The sequence below is a fragment of the Pristiophorus japonicus genome, chromosome 8 (genome assembly GCF_044704955.1).
Source record: "Pristiophorus japonicus isolate sPriJap1 chromosome 8, sPriJap1.hap1, whole genome shotgun sequence".
Taxonomy (NCBI): Eukaryota; Metazoa; Chordata; class Chondrichthyes; family Pristiophoridae; genus Pristiophorus; species Pristiophorus japonicus.
This window is the reverse complement of record NC_091984.1, coordinates 118,476,744-118,493,908: the sequence shown is the minus strand read 5'-3', so window position 1 is coordinate 118,493,908 and position 17,165 is coordinate 118,476,744. Positions and strand designations below refer to the sequence as shown.

Genomic DNA, 17,165 nt, shown 5'->3' with positions numbered 1-17,165 from the left:
GATGCAAATTTAATGTTAACATTTGAAAAGAGAAAAAAAAATGCTATTGTTAATTGTTTCCTTGAAGGGACAATATCACTGTGTAAAAGTGCATGGAAGCTATTCTCTGCTTGCTTGGAGACTTATATTGTAATTACATAAATCCTACTGAAATAAATCATCATGTCACTGGGTGTGTACCATCATCATACTAAAAATGGCACATGGCTCTTCTCTTTCCAGACCAATAAATGGCCGGCAAACCCTATTTTCATGAAGCTAGTGACCTTTCTATATAAATTGATGTGTGCCACTAAAATCTGCATGTGAAATAAAGCTTGTCTATTGAAAAAATCCTTCACTGTTCATTGTCATTGGTAAAAAGATGTAGGGCCCGAACTTGGTAGAAGCCAAGGCCCGCCCAAAAGACCGCTGATGGCCGCCTGGAGACCAGGCGGTACTTTGCCTGGAAGATTCCTCTAAAAGAGATGGCAGTACTGCCCGGCGGCCAAACAATGGTTTTCGTTGTCAATCTGGGCGGCAGCGGGCGGGAACTCTCAATCTCGGCAGCAGAGGCGCTTGCCGCCAAAGTGCCGCTGAGGATGGAGTCAGGCCCAGGGAGGGTAGAAGACCTGCAAATAAAAATCATAGCAAAAAAAACCACCGCAACACCTTCAGGGGACTCCATCCAGGTAAGTTGCGGTATTTTTTTACATATGATCACGAACATTCTTTGTACTTACCGTCGGGGTTAGAACAGCCTCCACACAACGGTCCTTCCCTCCGCTGGCGCCGACTCCCGCCCGCACCAATTTGGCAGCTCGGCGGATGGGAGGCCACTTACGCTACTTGGCCACCAGGGGACATCAGCAGGCGGTTCCCAGCGGTACTCCCCTCCTGCCCGCTCCAGCCCAAGTGGAAAATAGCAAAGAGGGGAGACCAGCAGTAAAGCTCGACGGCAGTGGGCGGCAGTGGGCAGTAAGGCCACCAATATCGTGCTGGAGAGTCTCTATCTGAAATATTAATCTGTCCTCTCTCTTTTCAGACCTGCTGTGTAGTTCCAATATGTTCTCTTATTTCAGCTCACTAGCATTTTCCTTATGTCACTGGTGAAGATGTTGACTTCTGGCCAGATCACAAGTAACTGGGAGAAATATTCACAGAAATAAAAGATGAGGAGGTGGGCTTTGTGCACTGTCAGTGAGGCACTAGGATGTGAGCCCTACTTTAGTGAGTTCCAGATCTCAGGCGTGCTACCAGAGGGACGTTCCAAGTGAAGACCGGGAGCTTCCTCAATGGCAGGAAAATCCAGAACAGCTCTCATACACGGAATCAAACACCAAAAACATCTCCTCAAGCAGATCCTTCAAAGGCTGGGCGAAACCAGTGTCCCCTTGGGTCAAAATATTTCGATATTTAAAACAATTTGCCACAAATACATAAATAAATTCAGCCACTTATGTCACTTTCAACATCCTCACCTGGCTCATCCCAACTCAGGGAAAATTCTGGAAGCTTGCGAAGCAGCTTTGACGGCTCCTGGTAATCAGGGCCAAGTGGGAATATCCTGTCGTATGTGGAATTGGACTCCTGTTCACTGGGTGTGGAGGACTTGTTGTTTATCATGATGGTCTCACTCTGCAGTGAGAGGCTCACTGTGAGCTCATCATCCAGCATTCGGCGTGAAGCCTAAAAGAGAAGCCGTCAGTCAATGAAATCAGTGCAGATATCATCAGACTCCAAGTCCTATCTTAATGAGTGATCGGTGCATTCTATCGATTGGTGTAGAATCTATTAGTGATATGTGTATGTCCTCGAGTAAAGAAGATTAAGCAGTGATCTAATCGGTGAGTTTAAGATGATTAAAGGATTTAATAGGGTAGATAGAGATAACTATTTCCTCTGGCGAGTGAGTCCAGAACAAAGGGGCATACCTTAATATTAGAGCTAGGCTGTTCAGGGGTGATAGAAAAATAGAAACATAGAAAATAGGAGCAGTGGTAGGCCATTCGGCCCTTCGAGCCTGCACTGCCATTCAAGATGATCATGGCTGATCTTCTATCTCAACACCATATTCTCCTTTCTCCCCATACCCCTTGATGCCTTTTGTGTCTAGAAACACTTCTTCACACAGAGGGTAGTGGAAATCTGAACTCTCTTCCCCATCCCTCCCCCCCAAAACAAAAACTGTTGAGGATAGATCAATTGAAAATGTTAAAACTGAGATTGATAGATTTTTGTTAGATAAGGGTATTAAGGAATAGGGAACCAAGGCGGTTAAATGGTGTTAGGATACAGATCAGCCGTGATCTAATTGAATGGCGGAACAGGCTTGAGAAGCTGAATGGCTGACTCCTGTTCCTATGTCTCTCTGTGTGTGCATATATACGTCTGTATAAATCAACTGGTTATTGATTTATACACTATGGGAGTACCTTCGCCATACAGTTTGTAGCGGTTCAAGAAGGCCCACTACCACTTTCTCAAGGGCAACTAGGGAAGGGCAATAAATGTTGGCCTTGCTAGTGATGCCCACATTCCCATAATTAATTTTTAAAAACTGTTTATTTTACATATGCTATCTCACAGAAAAATATTACAACTATATCAGGTAATGTGAAATTATCATCATAATCCACGTGAAAGTCGAAACTATGGAATCCAGTGTCCATCACTTTCCCACATGCAGTCGGGTCGACATGTGCTACACAGCTGCCCTAAACGCTCTTTTGCTGAATGTACCATCTGATGTGGTACTGAGCCAAATGTTGCAGGTCTCATCCTCATGTCTCTGCTGAGTTACTGCTTATCGGCTGAGACAATAATTGGGATCCTGCGATTGGCTTAAGTAACCCGGGAAAACAACTCATCCAGGATTCCCATTCCTGATCCTATTCAGTCAGCGGAAGTGGAACTTCAGTGAGGATTGGTTCGGCCATGGTGCCTGCAATGGTTTAATGGCTTGTTGAAACGTGGTGTCCAGGCTCTCGTCTGACGTATGACTATTTCACTGACCACTGCAGCCTTGGGACCAGACCCGCAAGAAGCCATACAAGCACTGATTATCTTTACAATAATAGGGCTTGCTTGTTCTGTGGATCTCTGCCAAGTAAAATCACAGCTAAATACATGAATCAATTGTCATCACAAATTCTAGGGCACGGCTTTCTATCTGACATTGCGTGGTGGTGTTGAAACCAGAAAATGCTGGAAATGCACAATGCATCAGTGAGCAAGAAAAGTAGATTAGCATTGTGGTGGGAGTCTTCATCAGAATTGTAGGTTCTGGTGAAGAGTTCCACCAGAAATGTTAGTCTGCCTTGCTCTCTCGGATGTTTACTACTGTTCATTTCCAGAACTCTCCGTTTGTCCCGTGTCTGTGTTTGTGCTCTTTATCTCAATGATGAATTGTGGTGCCTGGCTCCTGTGTTTCCGGTCACAACATCCCACACAGAAGGGTTATAAAGTGCCGTTAGCGGCTCCTGAAACAGAGCTGGGAAAATCTTCAGTAAAGTTATTAAGACCTTTTCCAGCATCTTCTGCCAAAACTGCCGCCAAAGGATGATGACGATGATGGCGACCAGGATAAAAATAATAGCCACCAAGCATCCAATGAGGATTCGAGTGTTGCTGTCATCCACTTTGTGCATTGGGTTGATGTCTGAGTACACAATGGGGAAAATGGGAAATGTAATGATGGAGTGCACAAATGGAGCGAAAATATCGTACAGGTTCAAACAAAAACTCATCACGACTAAATAATATGCGTGTACCTCTGACATGAATACACACAAATTTCGTATTGCCTCTCAGATGAATATAGAGTGCAAGGAACATTCTTACAATGGTGCAGTGAGGTGGGGAGGGGTATGCTTATATCCAAGGCATTTTGGAAGGACAATAAGTGATACAATGTCCCTGAAATTCCAGCCTCGCCAGGTCTGTACGGAATACATACGGACCCGGTGAGGCCTCGCAAAAGCTGTTTTTTGACGCGCAATGCTCATTGATAGTAATGGGAACTCGTAAAATCGGAGCTCCCATTATTATCAATGAGAATACTGTACTGTGATTGGTTGTCCAGGCCCACGTGACTCCAGCTTCTCCGTCTGTATTTAGAAGACATGGACGCGCTGTGAAGCGCGTGGAAAGAAGGCCTCCGACCAGAATCCAAGGCGTCTCCGGGACCACCAGGTACATTCGGAGGCATTCGTCCGAAGGAAACCTCCGTTCAGTATTTCAGGGCCAATAGCACCTAATCTATGCAATAGAGCAACCTAATCATATTAGATTCTGACATATTGTACAATTGGGACATTTCTCAAATCACAGAAAAAAAGACAAAGAAACAATGAAGGACTATCAAACAGCACTTGATACAAGGTAGTACCAAACATATGTTCTGCACTGCATGCGTACTTATTCTGAAAGAATAATTCTTTTGGAAAACCAGCTGGGGAATGCCAACAAAGATCTTGTTCAAACATCTGCCGAGGTTTTAAGCAAATTGGTAGCTTCTTACCTACGTCACTGTGGGTTGTGCTGTCCACATTCACAGTTGGGTAAACCCCTGAAGTATTGTACATTGCGGTGTCTACAAAGAAAAACAATTGGGAAAACATATTTAGCCGATCGATCGACGGAACCATGAAACACATCACAACAGGTTCAGAAAGTATCATGAAGCAATATCTGCCACCATCAAACTGTTTTATTTAAGAGGGTACTGCAAGATTAGCTTGTTGTGTTCTTGACACAGATGAGACTGCACACAGGGAGGTTAAAGCAACAGTGACCTCAGTATTTGTTAAGACACTCCAGAGTGAGGAACAGGCCTTAGGGGCCGGCTTATATACAGTGCTCCCAAGAGATCCCAGCATTCAGGAGATGCACTCCCTGGTGGCGGAACATGGGAGTGCATGCTTTACAGATATACAACATCACTCCCCCCCCCAAAGTCAAAGTGAAAACTATTTACAAGGTGAGGCAGTCTGGAGCCTTTCTTTCCCTGGTGGACCACCTCGGTACAAATGTTTGTTCTGGTGTGTTGGCTGTGCCCTCACTGGGCTGGCATGTTGTTGGCCCTGCAGGGCTGCTGGGTGAGCCTGGCCTTTCTGGGCTGTTGGGCATGATGGGTTCGATTTCCTGGTCCGGGGTGGTGTCGTTGATCCTTTGGGTGTGTGTTGTGGGCTTGTAAAAGGTGGTGTCTGCTGTGGGTTGTTCAGGGCAGTCTGTGAACCGCAGCCTCATTTGGTCCAGGTGCTTTCTGCAAATTTGTCCATTGTCGAGTTTGACTACAAACACCCTACTCCCTTCTTTAGCTATCACCATGCCCGCGATCCACTTGGGACCATGTCCATAGTTTAGCACATACACAGGGTCATTCAGATCAATTTCCCGTGACACAGCGGCGCGACCATCGTTTACATTTTGTTGCTGCCGCCTGCTCTCTACCTGATCATGCAGGTTGGGGTGAACCAGCGAGAATCTGGTTTTAAGTATCCTTTTCATGAGTAGCTCAGCCGGGGGCACCTCTGTGAGCGAGTGGGGTCTCGTGCGGTAGCTGAGCAGTACTCGGGACAGGCGGGTTTGGAGTGAGCCTTCTGTGACTCGTTTAAGGCTCTGTTTGATTGTTTGTCCTGCCCGCTCTGCCTGCCCGTTGGAGGTTGGTTTAAACGGGGCCGAGGTGACATGTTTGATCCCATTGCGGGTCATGAATTCTTTAAATTTGGCACTGATGAAACATGGCCCGTTGTCACTGACCGGTATGTCAGGCAGGCCGATGTGGCAAACATGACTCTCAAGCTTTCAATGGTGGCGGTGGCGGTGCTTCCCGACATTATTTCACATTCAATCCATTTTGAAAAAGCATCCACCACCACTAGGAACATTTTACCGAGAAACGGGCCCACATAGTCGACATGGATCCTTGACCATGGCCTGGAGGGCCAGGACCACAAATTTAGTGGTGCCTCTCTGGGCGCGTTGCTCAACTGAGCACACACGCTGCATTGCCGTATAATGGACTCTAAGTCAGAGTCGATACCGGGCCACCACACGTGGGATCTGGATATCGTGTTCATCATTACTATACCCGGGTGTGTGCTGTGGAGATCTGAGATGAACGGCTCCCTGCTCTTTTTGGGTAGCACTACGCGGTTACCCCACAACAGGCAGTCTGCCTGAATGGACAGCTCGTCCTTTCGCCGCTGGAACGGCTTGATTGGCTCTTGCATTTCAACGGGGATGCTGGCCCAGCTCCCATCCAGTACACAGTTTTTTACTAGGGACAGCAGAGGATCTTGGCTGGTCCAAGTCCTAATCTGGCGGGCCGTGGCAGGTGATTTATCATTTTCAAACGCTTCCATGACCATCAACAAGTCTGCGGGCTGCGCCACCATCAACAAGTTTGGAGGCTGCGCCATTTCCACCACCGTGGTGGGCAATGGTAGCTGACTGAGAGCATCCGCACAGTTCTCGGTGCCTGGCCTGTGGCGGAAGGTATAGTTATACGCTGATAGCGCAAGTGCCCACCTTTGTATGTAGGCTGAGGCATTAGTGGTTATCCCCTTGTTTTCAGCAAACAGGAATATGAGGGGCTTGTGATCGGTTTCCAGCTCAAATTTGAGGCCAAACAGGTACTGATGCATTTTCTTTACCCCGAAAACACACGCTAATGTCTCTTTCTTAATCATGCTGTCGGCCCTCTTGGCTTTAGACACGCTCCTGGAGGCATAGGCGACAGGTTGCAACTTCCCCACAACGTTAGCTTGTTGTAATACACACCCGACTCCGTACGACGATGCATCACATGCTAGCACAAGTCTTTTACATGGCTTATACAATACAAGCAGCTTGTTGGAGCATAAAATGTTTCTGGCTTTCTCAAAAGCAATTACTTGTTTTTTTTCCCCATACCCAGTTCTCACCTTTACGCAATAACACATGTAGTGACTCTAAGAGGGTGCTTAACCCCGGTAGGAAGTTACCAAAATAGTTGAGGAGGCCCAGGAACAACCGCAGCTCCGTGACGTTCTGTGGCCTGGGCGCATTACTGATAGCCTCTGTCTTGGCGTCTGTGGGCCGAATGCCGTCCGCCGCGATCTTTCTCCCCAAAAGCTCCACTTCTGTTGCCATGAAGATGCATTTCAACCTCTTCAGCCACAGCCCTACGCGATCCAGTTGCTGGAGGACCTCCTCCACATTTTGTAGGTGTTCGACGGTGTCCTGACCCGTGAGCAATATGTCGTCCCGAAAAACCACCGTGCGTGGTAACAACTTGAGTAGCTCTCCATGTTTCTCTGGAAGATCGCTGCAGCCGACCGAATTCCAAACGGGCATCTGTTGTAGGTGAACAGTCCCTTGTGCGTGTTGATGTAGTTGAGGCCCTTCGAAGACTCCTCCAGCTCCTGCGGCATGTAGGCGAAGTCAGGTCAAGCTTGGTGAATGTCTTGCCTCCTGCCAGCGTTGCAAATAGGTTGTCTGCCTTAGGTAGCGGGTATTGGTCCTGTAGCGAGAAACGATTAATAGTTACTTTATAATCGCCACAAATCCTGACCATGCCATCACTTTTGAGTACTGGAACAATCAGGCTGGCCCACTCGCTGAATTCCACTGGGGAGATGATGCCCTCACGTTGCAGCGTGTCCAGCTCAATTTCCACTCTCTCCCTCATCATGTGAGGTACTGCTTACGCCTTATGGTGAATGGGTCGTGCCTCTGGGACCAAGTGGATCTGCACCTTCGCCTCGGAAAAGTTTCCAATGCCAGGCTCAAAAAGGGAAGGAAATTTGTTAAGAACCTGGGTACATGAGGCCTCATCGACATGTGATAGTGCACAGATGTCATCCCAGTTCCAGCGGATTTTGCCCAGCCAGCTCCTTGCAAGCAGTGTGGGGCCATCGCCCAGGACAATCCAGAGTGGCAGTTCGTGCACCGTGCCCTCGTAGGTGACCTTGACCATGGTGCTGCCCAGAACAGTGATAAGCTCTTTGGTGTATGTTCTCAGTTTCGTGTGGATGGGGCTCAGGGCTGGTCTGAGTGTCTTGTTGCACCACAGTCTCTCAAACATCTTTTTACTCATGGTGGATTGGCTACCGCCAGTGTCCAGTTCCATGGCTACGGGTAAGCCATTCAATTTTACATTTAGTGTTATAGGTGGACATTTCGTCGAAAATGTGTGCACCCCGTGTACTTCAGCATCTGCCTCCTCTCTCTGAGGCTCGAAATTGCTTTGATCCACCATGGACCGATCTTCCTCTGCCACGTGGTGGTTAGCAGGTTTTTCACAACTTGCAGCTCGTCTGCAAGCTCGTTGGAGGTGCCCCATTGTTCCACAGCTCTTGCAAACATACCCTTTGAAGCGGCATGAATAGGCTGAATGGAAGCCTCCTCAATGGCAACAAGATGTGAATTGCCTTGCATTCATCCTTTGTTGTGGACTCTGAGTCATCTGGGTCACCTGAGGCCTGCTGGCAGTTGCAGACTCATGGGTTCTGCCCTGTACATTTCTGCTCGCAAACACAGTTCCAGTTAATTTCTGAACATTGCTTGCATTTATGTGCTGAGAGATTTGTTTGGTATTATCACTGGTGGGCATAAACGCCTGTGCTGTAGCAATGGCCTTACTGAAGGTTGGTGTCTCTACAGTCAAAAGTTTTCGTAGGATGGTGTCGTGGCCAATGCCCAGTCCAAAGATATCTCTGCGCATTTGCTCCAGGTAGCCATCAAACTCACATTATCCTGCAAGTCGCCTTAGCTCGGCGACATAGCTTGCCACTTCCTGACCTTCAGATCGCTGGCACATGTAGAACCGATACCTTGCCATCAGCACGCTCTCCCTCGGGTTAAGATGCTCCCGAACCAGTGTACACAGCTCCTCATATGACTTATCTGTGGGTTTCACCGGAGCCAGAAGATTCTTCATGAGGCTGCAGGTCGGTGCCCCGCAGACCGTGAGGAGGACCGCTCTCCTTTTTGCAGCGCTTCCTTCTCCGTCCAGCTCGTTGGCTGCAAAGTACTGGTCTAGCCGTTTGACATAGGCTTCCCAGTCCTCACCCTCCGAGAACTTCTCCAGGATGCCCACAGTTTGCTACATCTTTGCGTTGTATTCGTACAGTCGTCGCCAGTTGTTGTGTTCCTGACACAGATGAGACTGCACACAGGGAGGTTAAAGTAACAGTGACCTCAGTCTTTATTAAGACACTCCAGAGTGAGGAACAGGCCTTAGGGGCCGGCTTAAATACAGTGCTCCCAAGGGATGCTGGGATCCCTTGGGACTTAAGGGGATGCACTCTCTGATGGCGGAACATGGGAGTGCATGCTTTACAGATACACAACATAGCTGATGCTGAAAAAACAATTTGGTGGTCAGCTTTCAGCTCACCCAGAGAAAAGCCTTACGCATACATTTCAGTTGGTGCTGAATGACTTGATGACCATTGTCTCAGTTAGTAGAATCATAGAATGGTTACAGCAGAGAAGGAGGCCATTTGGCCCATCGAGGCCATGGCAGCTGTTTGCAATTCAGCTAGTCCCACTCCCCCATTCCAGTGGTAGAGCAATCTCATTGTCAGGTTTGAAGAGATGCTAAATAGTAACCTCCTGTATGGATTGGAGCTGGTACAAGAGTAGCTTTGAAAGAGCTGGAGCAGACTTGATGGGCTGAATGGCCTCCTTCTGTGCTTACTATTCTATCATTCTTTGATTTGCCAGGAAACTTAACAACCAGGTCTCAGAATGTGGCAAAATTATTGTGACAATCAAACCTCAACTAGCAGAAATGAGTCATCTCATGCTAAGTTCAGATGTTGACAAAAAGTGATCCCGTGCCAACCTTCAGCAGGTACTAAACACCATGATGGACAAATCATTTTGCACAAAAGGGCAAGGTAAGCTCAACAGCACCTAGAGGTCAAATTCAGAAACCCCTGCTTTTCTCTTTCATTTATCATTTCAGTTGTAAGAAAATAACTGGGATCAATATGTCATTTATTCCTTGTAGTAGTGTGATGTCTAAATTCCCAATAGGATATTCATATTATGCCACTGCTTATATAGAATCACAGAATCATAGGGCCCAAATTTGCCCAGGAGTTGCTCCGTTTTTTTTTGAAGCAATTTTATTTTTCTGGAGTACCTTAAAAATCTCCATTCTGCACATATTGGGCCCAAGTTTCCACAAGAAAAAAAACGGGCGCCCCTCCGAGCTGGGCGCCAGTTTTTCGCACCTAAAACGGCGCCTAAAAAAATCCTCGGTATTCTGCACCTACTTACAGGTCCTCTGGCCCTCGGCGCAGCCAGCACAAGCTGTGGGGGAGCGGAGCCAGGTCCCGGCGCTGAAAACAGTGCCGGGACCTCTGCACATGCACGCTACTGTCGGCACGCAAGTGCAATAGCTCCAGGCGCCGAACTGTGTGGGAGGGGCCCGAAGCATGCAGCCCCTAGCCCTGGCCCAATGGCCTCACTGGGGCTGCGTGAATGAGGCTCCTCCCACGGCCAGCTCCTGCTCCCCGCCCGACCAGACCCGACACTCGCTCCCCCCTCCGCCGACCCGACCTGACACCCGCTCCGAGCCGACACCCGTTCCCCCGACCCGAGACCCGCTCCCCCCCCCGCCCCGACCCGAGACCCGACCCCCGCTCCCCCCACCGCCCCGACCCGACACCAGCTCCCCCACCCCCCGAACAGACACCCGCTCCCCCCGACCCAAGACTCGACACCTGCTCTCCCCGCCCCGACCCGACACCCGCTCCCCCCCCCGGACCCGAGACCCAACCCCCGCGCCCCCCCCGCCCCGACCCGACCCGACCCGAGACCCGGCCCCCCCCCCCCCCGACTGACCCGACCCGCGCTCCTGTTCCCCGACCCGACGCCCCCCCCCTGCTCTCTCTCTCTCTCTCCCCCTCCCTCCCCCTCCCTCTCTCTCCATCCCTCTCTCCCCCTCCCTCCCTCCCCCTCCCTCTCCCTCCCTCCCCCTCCCTCTCTCTCCCTCCCTCCCCCTCCCTCTCTCTCCCTCCCCCTCTCCCTCTCTTCCCCCCCTCTCTCTCCCCCCTCTCTCTCCCTCCCTCCCCTCTCTCTCTCTCTCTCTCTCCCTCCCTCCCCTCTCTCTCTCTCCCTCCCCCCCCTCTCTCTCTCTCTCTCCCTCCCTCCCCCCCTCTCTCTCCCTCCCCCCCTCCCTCTCTCTCCCTCCCCCTCTCCCTCTCTTCCCCCCCTCTCTCTCCCTCCCTCCCCTCTCTCTCTCTCTCCCTCCCCCTCCCTCTCTCTCCCTCCCCCTCTCCCTCTCTTCCCCCCCCCTCTCTCTCCCTCCCTCCCCTCTCTCTCTCTCTCTCTCTCCCTCCCTCCCCTCTCTCTCTCTCCCTCCCTCCCCTCTCTCTCTCTCACCTCAAGTGGAAAGCTGTTTGCTGCCTCGTTACTGCCTGCCTGCCCCTTCCCCCCTCCCTCCCGTTCGCGGGAACATCGCTGAGTTGCCTGAAGCACTTTCACACAGGTAGGAAGATGGTTTATTTAATCTTTTCTTTGCTTATAAATGTTTATTCAGGTTGGATTTATTTGTATAATATTTGTATAAGTATAAATAAGGATTTATTGTCGAATTTAATGAGTTCCCTTCCCCCCCCCCCCCTCACCCCCACCTCGTTCTGGACGCCTAATTTGTAACCTGCGCCTGATTTTTTAATGTGTAGAACAGGTTTGTTCAGTTCTACAAAAATCTTCACTTGCTCCATTCTACTTTAGTTTGGAGTACGTTTTCACTGTGGAAACTTTCAAATCAGGCGTCAGTGGCCGGACACGCCCCCTTTTGAAGAAAAAATTCTGTTCCAAAGTAGAACTGTTCTACCTGACTAGAACTGCAGAAAAAAAAATGTGGAGAATTGCGATTTCTAAAATAGTCCGTTCTCCACCAGTTGCTCCTAAAAATCAGGCGCGAATCATGTGGAAACTTGGGCCCTTAATTTGTGCCAGTGTAAGTGAGTTAGTTAGGATTTTTTTTTAAGTTTAGTTTTTTTTCCAAAAGGGGCCACCTACGCCCATTTTGGCCATTTAAGCCAATTTGGACAACTAATAGTTGCTCCAAACTAACTTACGCCAGTGTATGTGGCCACTTGTGGCCGCACAGAAAACCCTTGCGGAGAGTTAAGAAATCAGTGCGGGTAGGTACTTAATGACTTGACTAAAGAATGTGAATAGGATCAAACAGCTATACAGGACATATGACAAACTTCGCAAAGTTAATTTACAATACAACAGAAGCATTCGTGGAAGCTTAAACTACAAAAATAAAAGAAGTAAAGAAACAAAACAGATTTACATAATGTTTTCAAAATATCCAAATAAAAAATAGAAGTACCTCCTGCTCATAATTCTTATGTTCTTATGTCGGAAAGTATTTTCATCAACAGGGTTAAGAAAAGTCTTGAGTAAGATCATTAAAATTACTGGCTACACAGTTATCAATCACCCCCCCCCTCATCAAAACTCCCCCCCCCCCCATCAAACCCCCCCCCAATCAAAACTCTTCCCCCCTCCCCATCAAAACTCCCCCCCCGCCCCCAATCAAAACTCTCTCCCCCCCCCGCCGGATCAAAACTCTTTCCCCCCACCCCCCCATCAAAACTCTCCTCACTAAACAAAGCACAACCATCAATAATAAATAAAAAATAAAACTTAAGTCCTAACTCGACCCGGGAAGTCAGCGGGCCGGCCGGTCGGTGCGGGAGGCCACTCAGCCGGGGATAGGTGCGGGACTCTCTCCATGATGTGTAACAGCCCAGGGATGCCACTCGACCTGGGATGCAGAAGAGCTACTGCGCATGCACGAAACCTCCAGTGCGCATGCGTTGAGCTACCGGCACTCTTTTAAATGCAGGGCCCTAGCTCCGCCCCCTAATTGAATTGCCACTCTGCGCCAAGCCATGCGAGAGGCCACAGAGTGGCCAGAATCTGGGGACAACTTTTTGGCGCGTTTTTATCCTAGGAAGTTGGCGCATCTCACGTGAGTGTGCCAAAAAAACGGGTGGGCCAATCTTGGGCCCATAGAATGGTTACAGCATGGAAGAAGGCCATTCACCCTGTCGAGCCCGTGCCAGCTCTCTGCCAGAGCACTTCCACTAGTCCCACTCTCCCGCCCTTTCTCTGTTGCCCTGCAATTTTTTTTCTTCAGGTACTTATCCAATTCCCTTTTGAAAGCCATGATTGAATCTGCCTCCACTACCCTTTCAGGCAGTGCATTCCAGATCCTAACCACTCGCTGCATAAAAAAGGTTTTCCTCGTGTTGCCTTTGGTTCTTCTGCTATTCACTGTAAATCTGTGTCCTCTGGTTCTTGATCCTTCTGCCAATGGGAACAGTTTCTCTCTTTCTGCTCTGTCTAGACCCATCATGATTTTGACCACCTCTATTAAATCTCCTCTCAATGTTCTCTGCTCTAAGAAGAACAGCCCCAGCTTCTTCAGTTTATCCACATAACTGAAGTTCCTCATCCTGGAACCATTCTTGTAAACCTTTTCTGCACCCTCTCTTCACATCCTTCCTAAAGTGCAGTGCCCAGAATTGGATACAATATGCCAGTTGAGGCTGAACCAATAAGGTTATAAAGGTTCATTATAACTACTTTGCTTTTTACTCTATGCCTCTCTTTATAAAGCCCAGGATCCCATATGCTTTATTAATCGCTTTCTCAGTCTGCCCTGCCACCTTCAATGATTTGTGCACATATACCCCTATGTCTCTCTGTTCCAGCACCCCCTTTAGAATTGCATCCTTTAGTTTATATTGCCTAACCTCGTTCTTCCTACCAAAATGTATCATTTCACACTTTTCTGCGTTAAATTTCATCTGGCAGATGTCTGTCCATTCCACCAGCCTGTTTATGTCCTCTTGAAGTCTATCACTATCCTCCTCACTGTTCACTATACTTCCAAGTTTTGTGTCATTTGTAAATTTTAAAATAGTTTCCTGTACACCCAAGTCCAACTCATTAATGTATATCAAGAAAAACAGTGGTCCTAGTATCGACCCCTGGGGAACACCACTGTGTACCATCCTCCAGTCTGGAAAACAACTGTACACCACTACTCTGTTTCCTGTCACTTAGCCAATTTTGTATCCATGCTGCCAGTGTCCCTTTTATTCCATGGGCTTCAACTTTGCTGGCAAGCCTATTATGTGGCACTTTATCAAACACCTTTTGGAAGTTCATGTACACCACATCAATCGCATTGCCCTCATCAACCCTCTCTGTTATCTCATCAAAAAACTCAATTAAGTTAGTTAAACATAATTTGCCTTTGACAAATCCATGCTGGCTTTCCTTAATTAAGTGACTGTTAATTTTGTCCTGGATTATTGTTGCTAAAAGATTCCCCACTACCCAGATTAAACTGACAGGTCGATAGTTTACCCTTTTTTGAACAAGGGTGTAGCATTTGCAATTCTCCATTCCTCTGGCACCACCCCTGTATCTAAGGACGGTTGAAAGATTATGGCCTGTACCTCTGCAATTTCCACCCTTACATCTCTCAGCATCCTAGGATGCATCCCATCCAGTCCTGGTGACTTATCTACTTTAATTACAGCCAGCCTTCCTAATCCCTTCAGGATCAGATGGCAACGTGATGCTATAGCAGGTTAGGGCATCACGATATACTATCGTGGAGTGGAGGGCTGCAGATCTCCACCACAGTGGGGAAGTTCTAATCATGGGTCAGTGGGTTCCAATACTGGGGACAGGAATCAGAGGGAGGCCAGTCTTTGAAAGACTGGCTGAGCACTGAAAGGGGACTGGGAGCAGGAATGTGAGGTGTGACCTGAGAGATCTAAATCGGGAATAAATAGATTTCATATCCTTAAAAAAGATGAAATTAAAGCAATAGCCCAGCAAATGGTCTTATTATATATTGCCCATATATATATTGTTGGTACTTGTTCTGAAAGCAACCTATCCTATGATTTGTTTTCTATATGTGATGAAACTTTTCTTAACAGCAATGATATGACATTGTCAAAGTGTTGGAAAAACTGATGTTAAATATAATACACGCATATATTGTTACATTAGAACTTGGAACTTATTGTTAATTTTAAGTGCCTCTGTCAAAATAGTGAAGAGAGGTATTTGATAAAAATGTGTTAAGCGTTTGTACAATTGCATTGGTCAACATGATTTGCAGGCTGACAATTTTACTGTGGATACCAAGAATGGCATAAACTTCTGGCACCATGGACTGTGACTACCCCCTTCCCCTTCCTTGACCGCTCATGAAAAAGAAAACAAGTTGAGATTGCACTGTGCAAAATTTGTAATTAATGCATTAACGCATGAGTATGAAACTCTCCTGTCTACCTTTTTTAATGAAAGAGCTAACCCATTTAAAATAAATAGGTTAGTAGCAGACAAAGGAATTTCATACAAAGCCATTGAGGTATGTGTTACTAATAACACACACTGCGATTTTCAACCTCTGAGTATTGTGCACACATTCCTTCAGAAAAATGTGTTGATTATGACTGAGTTTTTCACCTCCCACCCCCTGCTCCAGCCATCAAGTAAAGTCTCCATATAAACTATTAATATTTTATTCTTTACATTCCTTTGATTCCATGTATATAATTTTAAATGGCAGAACTTTGCGGAAAATCATTTTTTGAAAAATTACGTGGTCAGAAGTATATTTTTAACGGAGATTGTGGAACAATAATAATTCGAGTTTCATCAGGTTGCCGCCATACATGGCTACATCTACACGGCTACATCTTGTACAGTGATAGGTTTTCCTACTAGGAACTGAGCAGTGCTGTCCACAAGCCTTTCTCTGTAAGAAGTATTACCTCTTCAAGTCACATCTCGCTATTTGTTCTAATGAAGGGTAATCCTTGAAACATTAACTTGGCTTCTTTCCACAGATGCTGTGCCCAACTTGCTGAGTGTTCCCAGTATTTTCTGTTTTTGTCTTGCATTTCCAACGTTTACAATAATTTTTTTTGTCTCACCACTTGTTCCCCTAATCGACTATTTATCCGACCAAATAATTGCCGCGGTTTTCAAAAAAAGTACAAGGGAGCTCGTTCCTTGCCAAGCAAAAGGAAGATGGATGCAGGTGGGTGGAGAATAGAAGCTGCGATGGGGACAGTGGAAAGGTCAATGGTTGAGAGGTCGCTCAGTATTCGACTCTACAGTCGGTCAATAGTTTCTAAACCTCGAACTGACTACCCCTGAAACTCATTTTCCTTGCAAAGTAAACTTCTTTTTAAAGCACTGGACACAGCACATGAGGTACCCCAGTGGAGGAGGTGTTAAAAAAAAGGGCAAAAGTCGCCTCACTTGAATTTTACCTCATGTTGGACAATCATGGCAGCCATGTTACAAGACTGGTTTGGATCACTGATCTCCCAGATGTGCTGGGGTGGTATGTATGAAGACAAGAAGCCGCCAATGGGGAAAAATATCACAATACTATTGTGGGAACGGAGAGGGAAAACATTTTGAACAGATTGAGAGCTAGATATTATTTAGCACTACCTGACTGGAAGGAAATTTCACTGAACATCATCCATGTGTCAGCAAAGTAGAATTGGCACATGATGGAGTTTGCCATACGCTGTTGTAGTGGAACGGTGACAAAACGAGCGCTCGGATTGACATCATCTAGAACCAGAACAGATGTAGCTGGGTTTGGCTCCCATTTACCCGGTTCGGAGCAGAAAAAGCACTGAACTTCCCTGAATATCTTCACCGCCTTTGTGAACATGTTATTGCAATGGACCTGCAGTGACAAATGGGTAAGCATTACATGTTAGAATTGTACACCAAATTTAACACAAAACATAACCCCCCCAACCACCACCAAACTAGTGTACACACTATATAAAACAAGTCTTCTCACTCTTAATATGTAACGTAAAGTTCAACTGCAACATTTTGACATTTATTCACGTGGCACCAATTGCTCCAATGATCATTTTCTTCAATGACGCAAGCTGCTTTTCAAGTACGATAGAATCTCATAGATATAAATCTTTCAATTATAGACTGCTGTTCCAAGTCTTAGTGGAAGCTGCTTTACAATTAGAGAGGGACTCAAACCTCAATAGAATGTACTCTTGATAAGATTAATTATTTTACTGTATCCCAAGAGCTAAGAAAGGGTTAATAGGGCTAATATTAAGCAAATATAAAAACGTTCTGGA

General features: G+C 47.1%; 1 protein-coding gene across 3 annotated transcripts in view; it reads right to left on the bottom strand.

The window, feature by feature from the left end:
• Window positions 1–17,165, bottom strand: part of ddr2a (discoidin domain receptor tyrosine kinase 2a) — a 235,491-nt gene that overhangs the window by 26,730 nt on the left and 191,596 nt on the right. For all 3 annotated transcript variants that reach the window (XM_070887349.1, XM_070887350.1, XM_070887351.1), the window contains 4 exons: window positions 16,498–16,741; window positions 4,502–4,573; window positions 3,504–3,640; window positions 1,461–1,668 (listed from right to left, as the gene is read on the bottom strand). In XM_070887349.1, coding sequence (XP_070743450.1) covers window positions 1,461–1,668; window positions 3,504–3,640; window positions 4,502–4,573; window positions 16,498–16,741 — 661 coding nt within the window. The remainder of the gene's footprint in view (window positions 1–1,460; window positions 1,669–3,503; window positions 3,641–4,501; window positions 4,574–16,497; window positions 16,742–17,165) is intronic.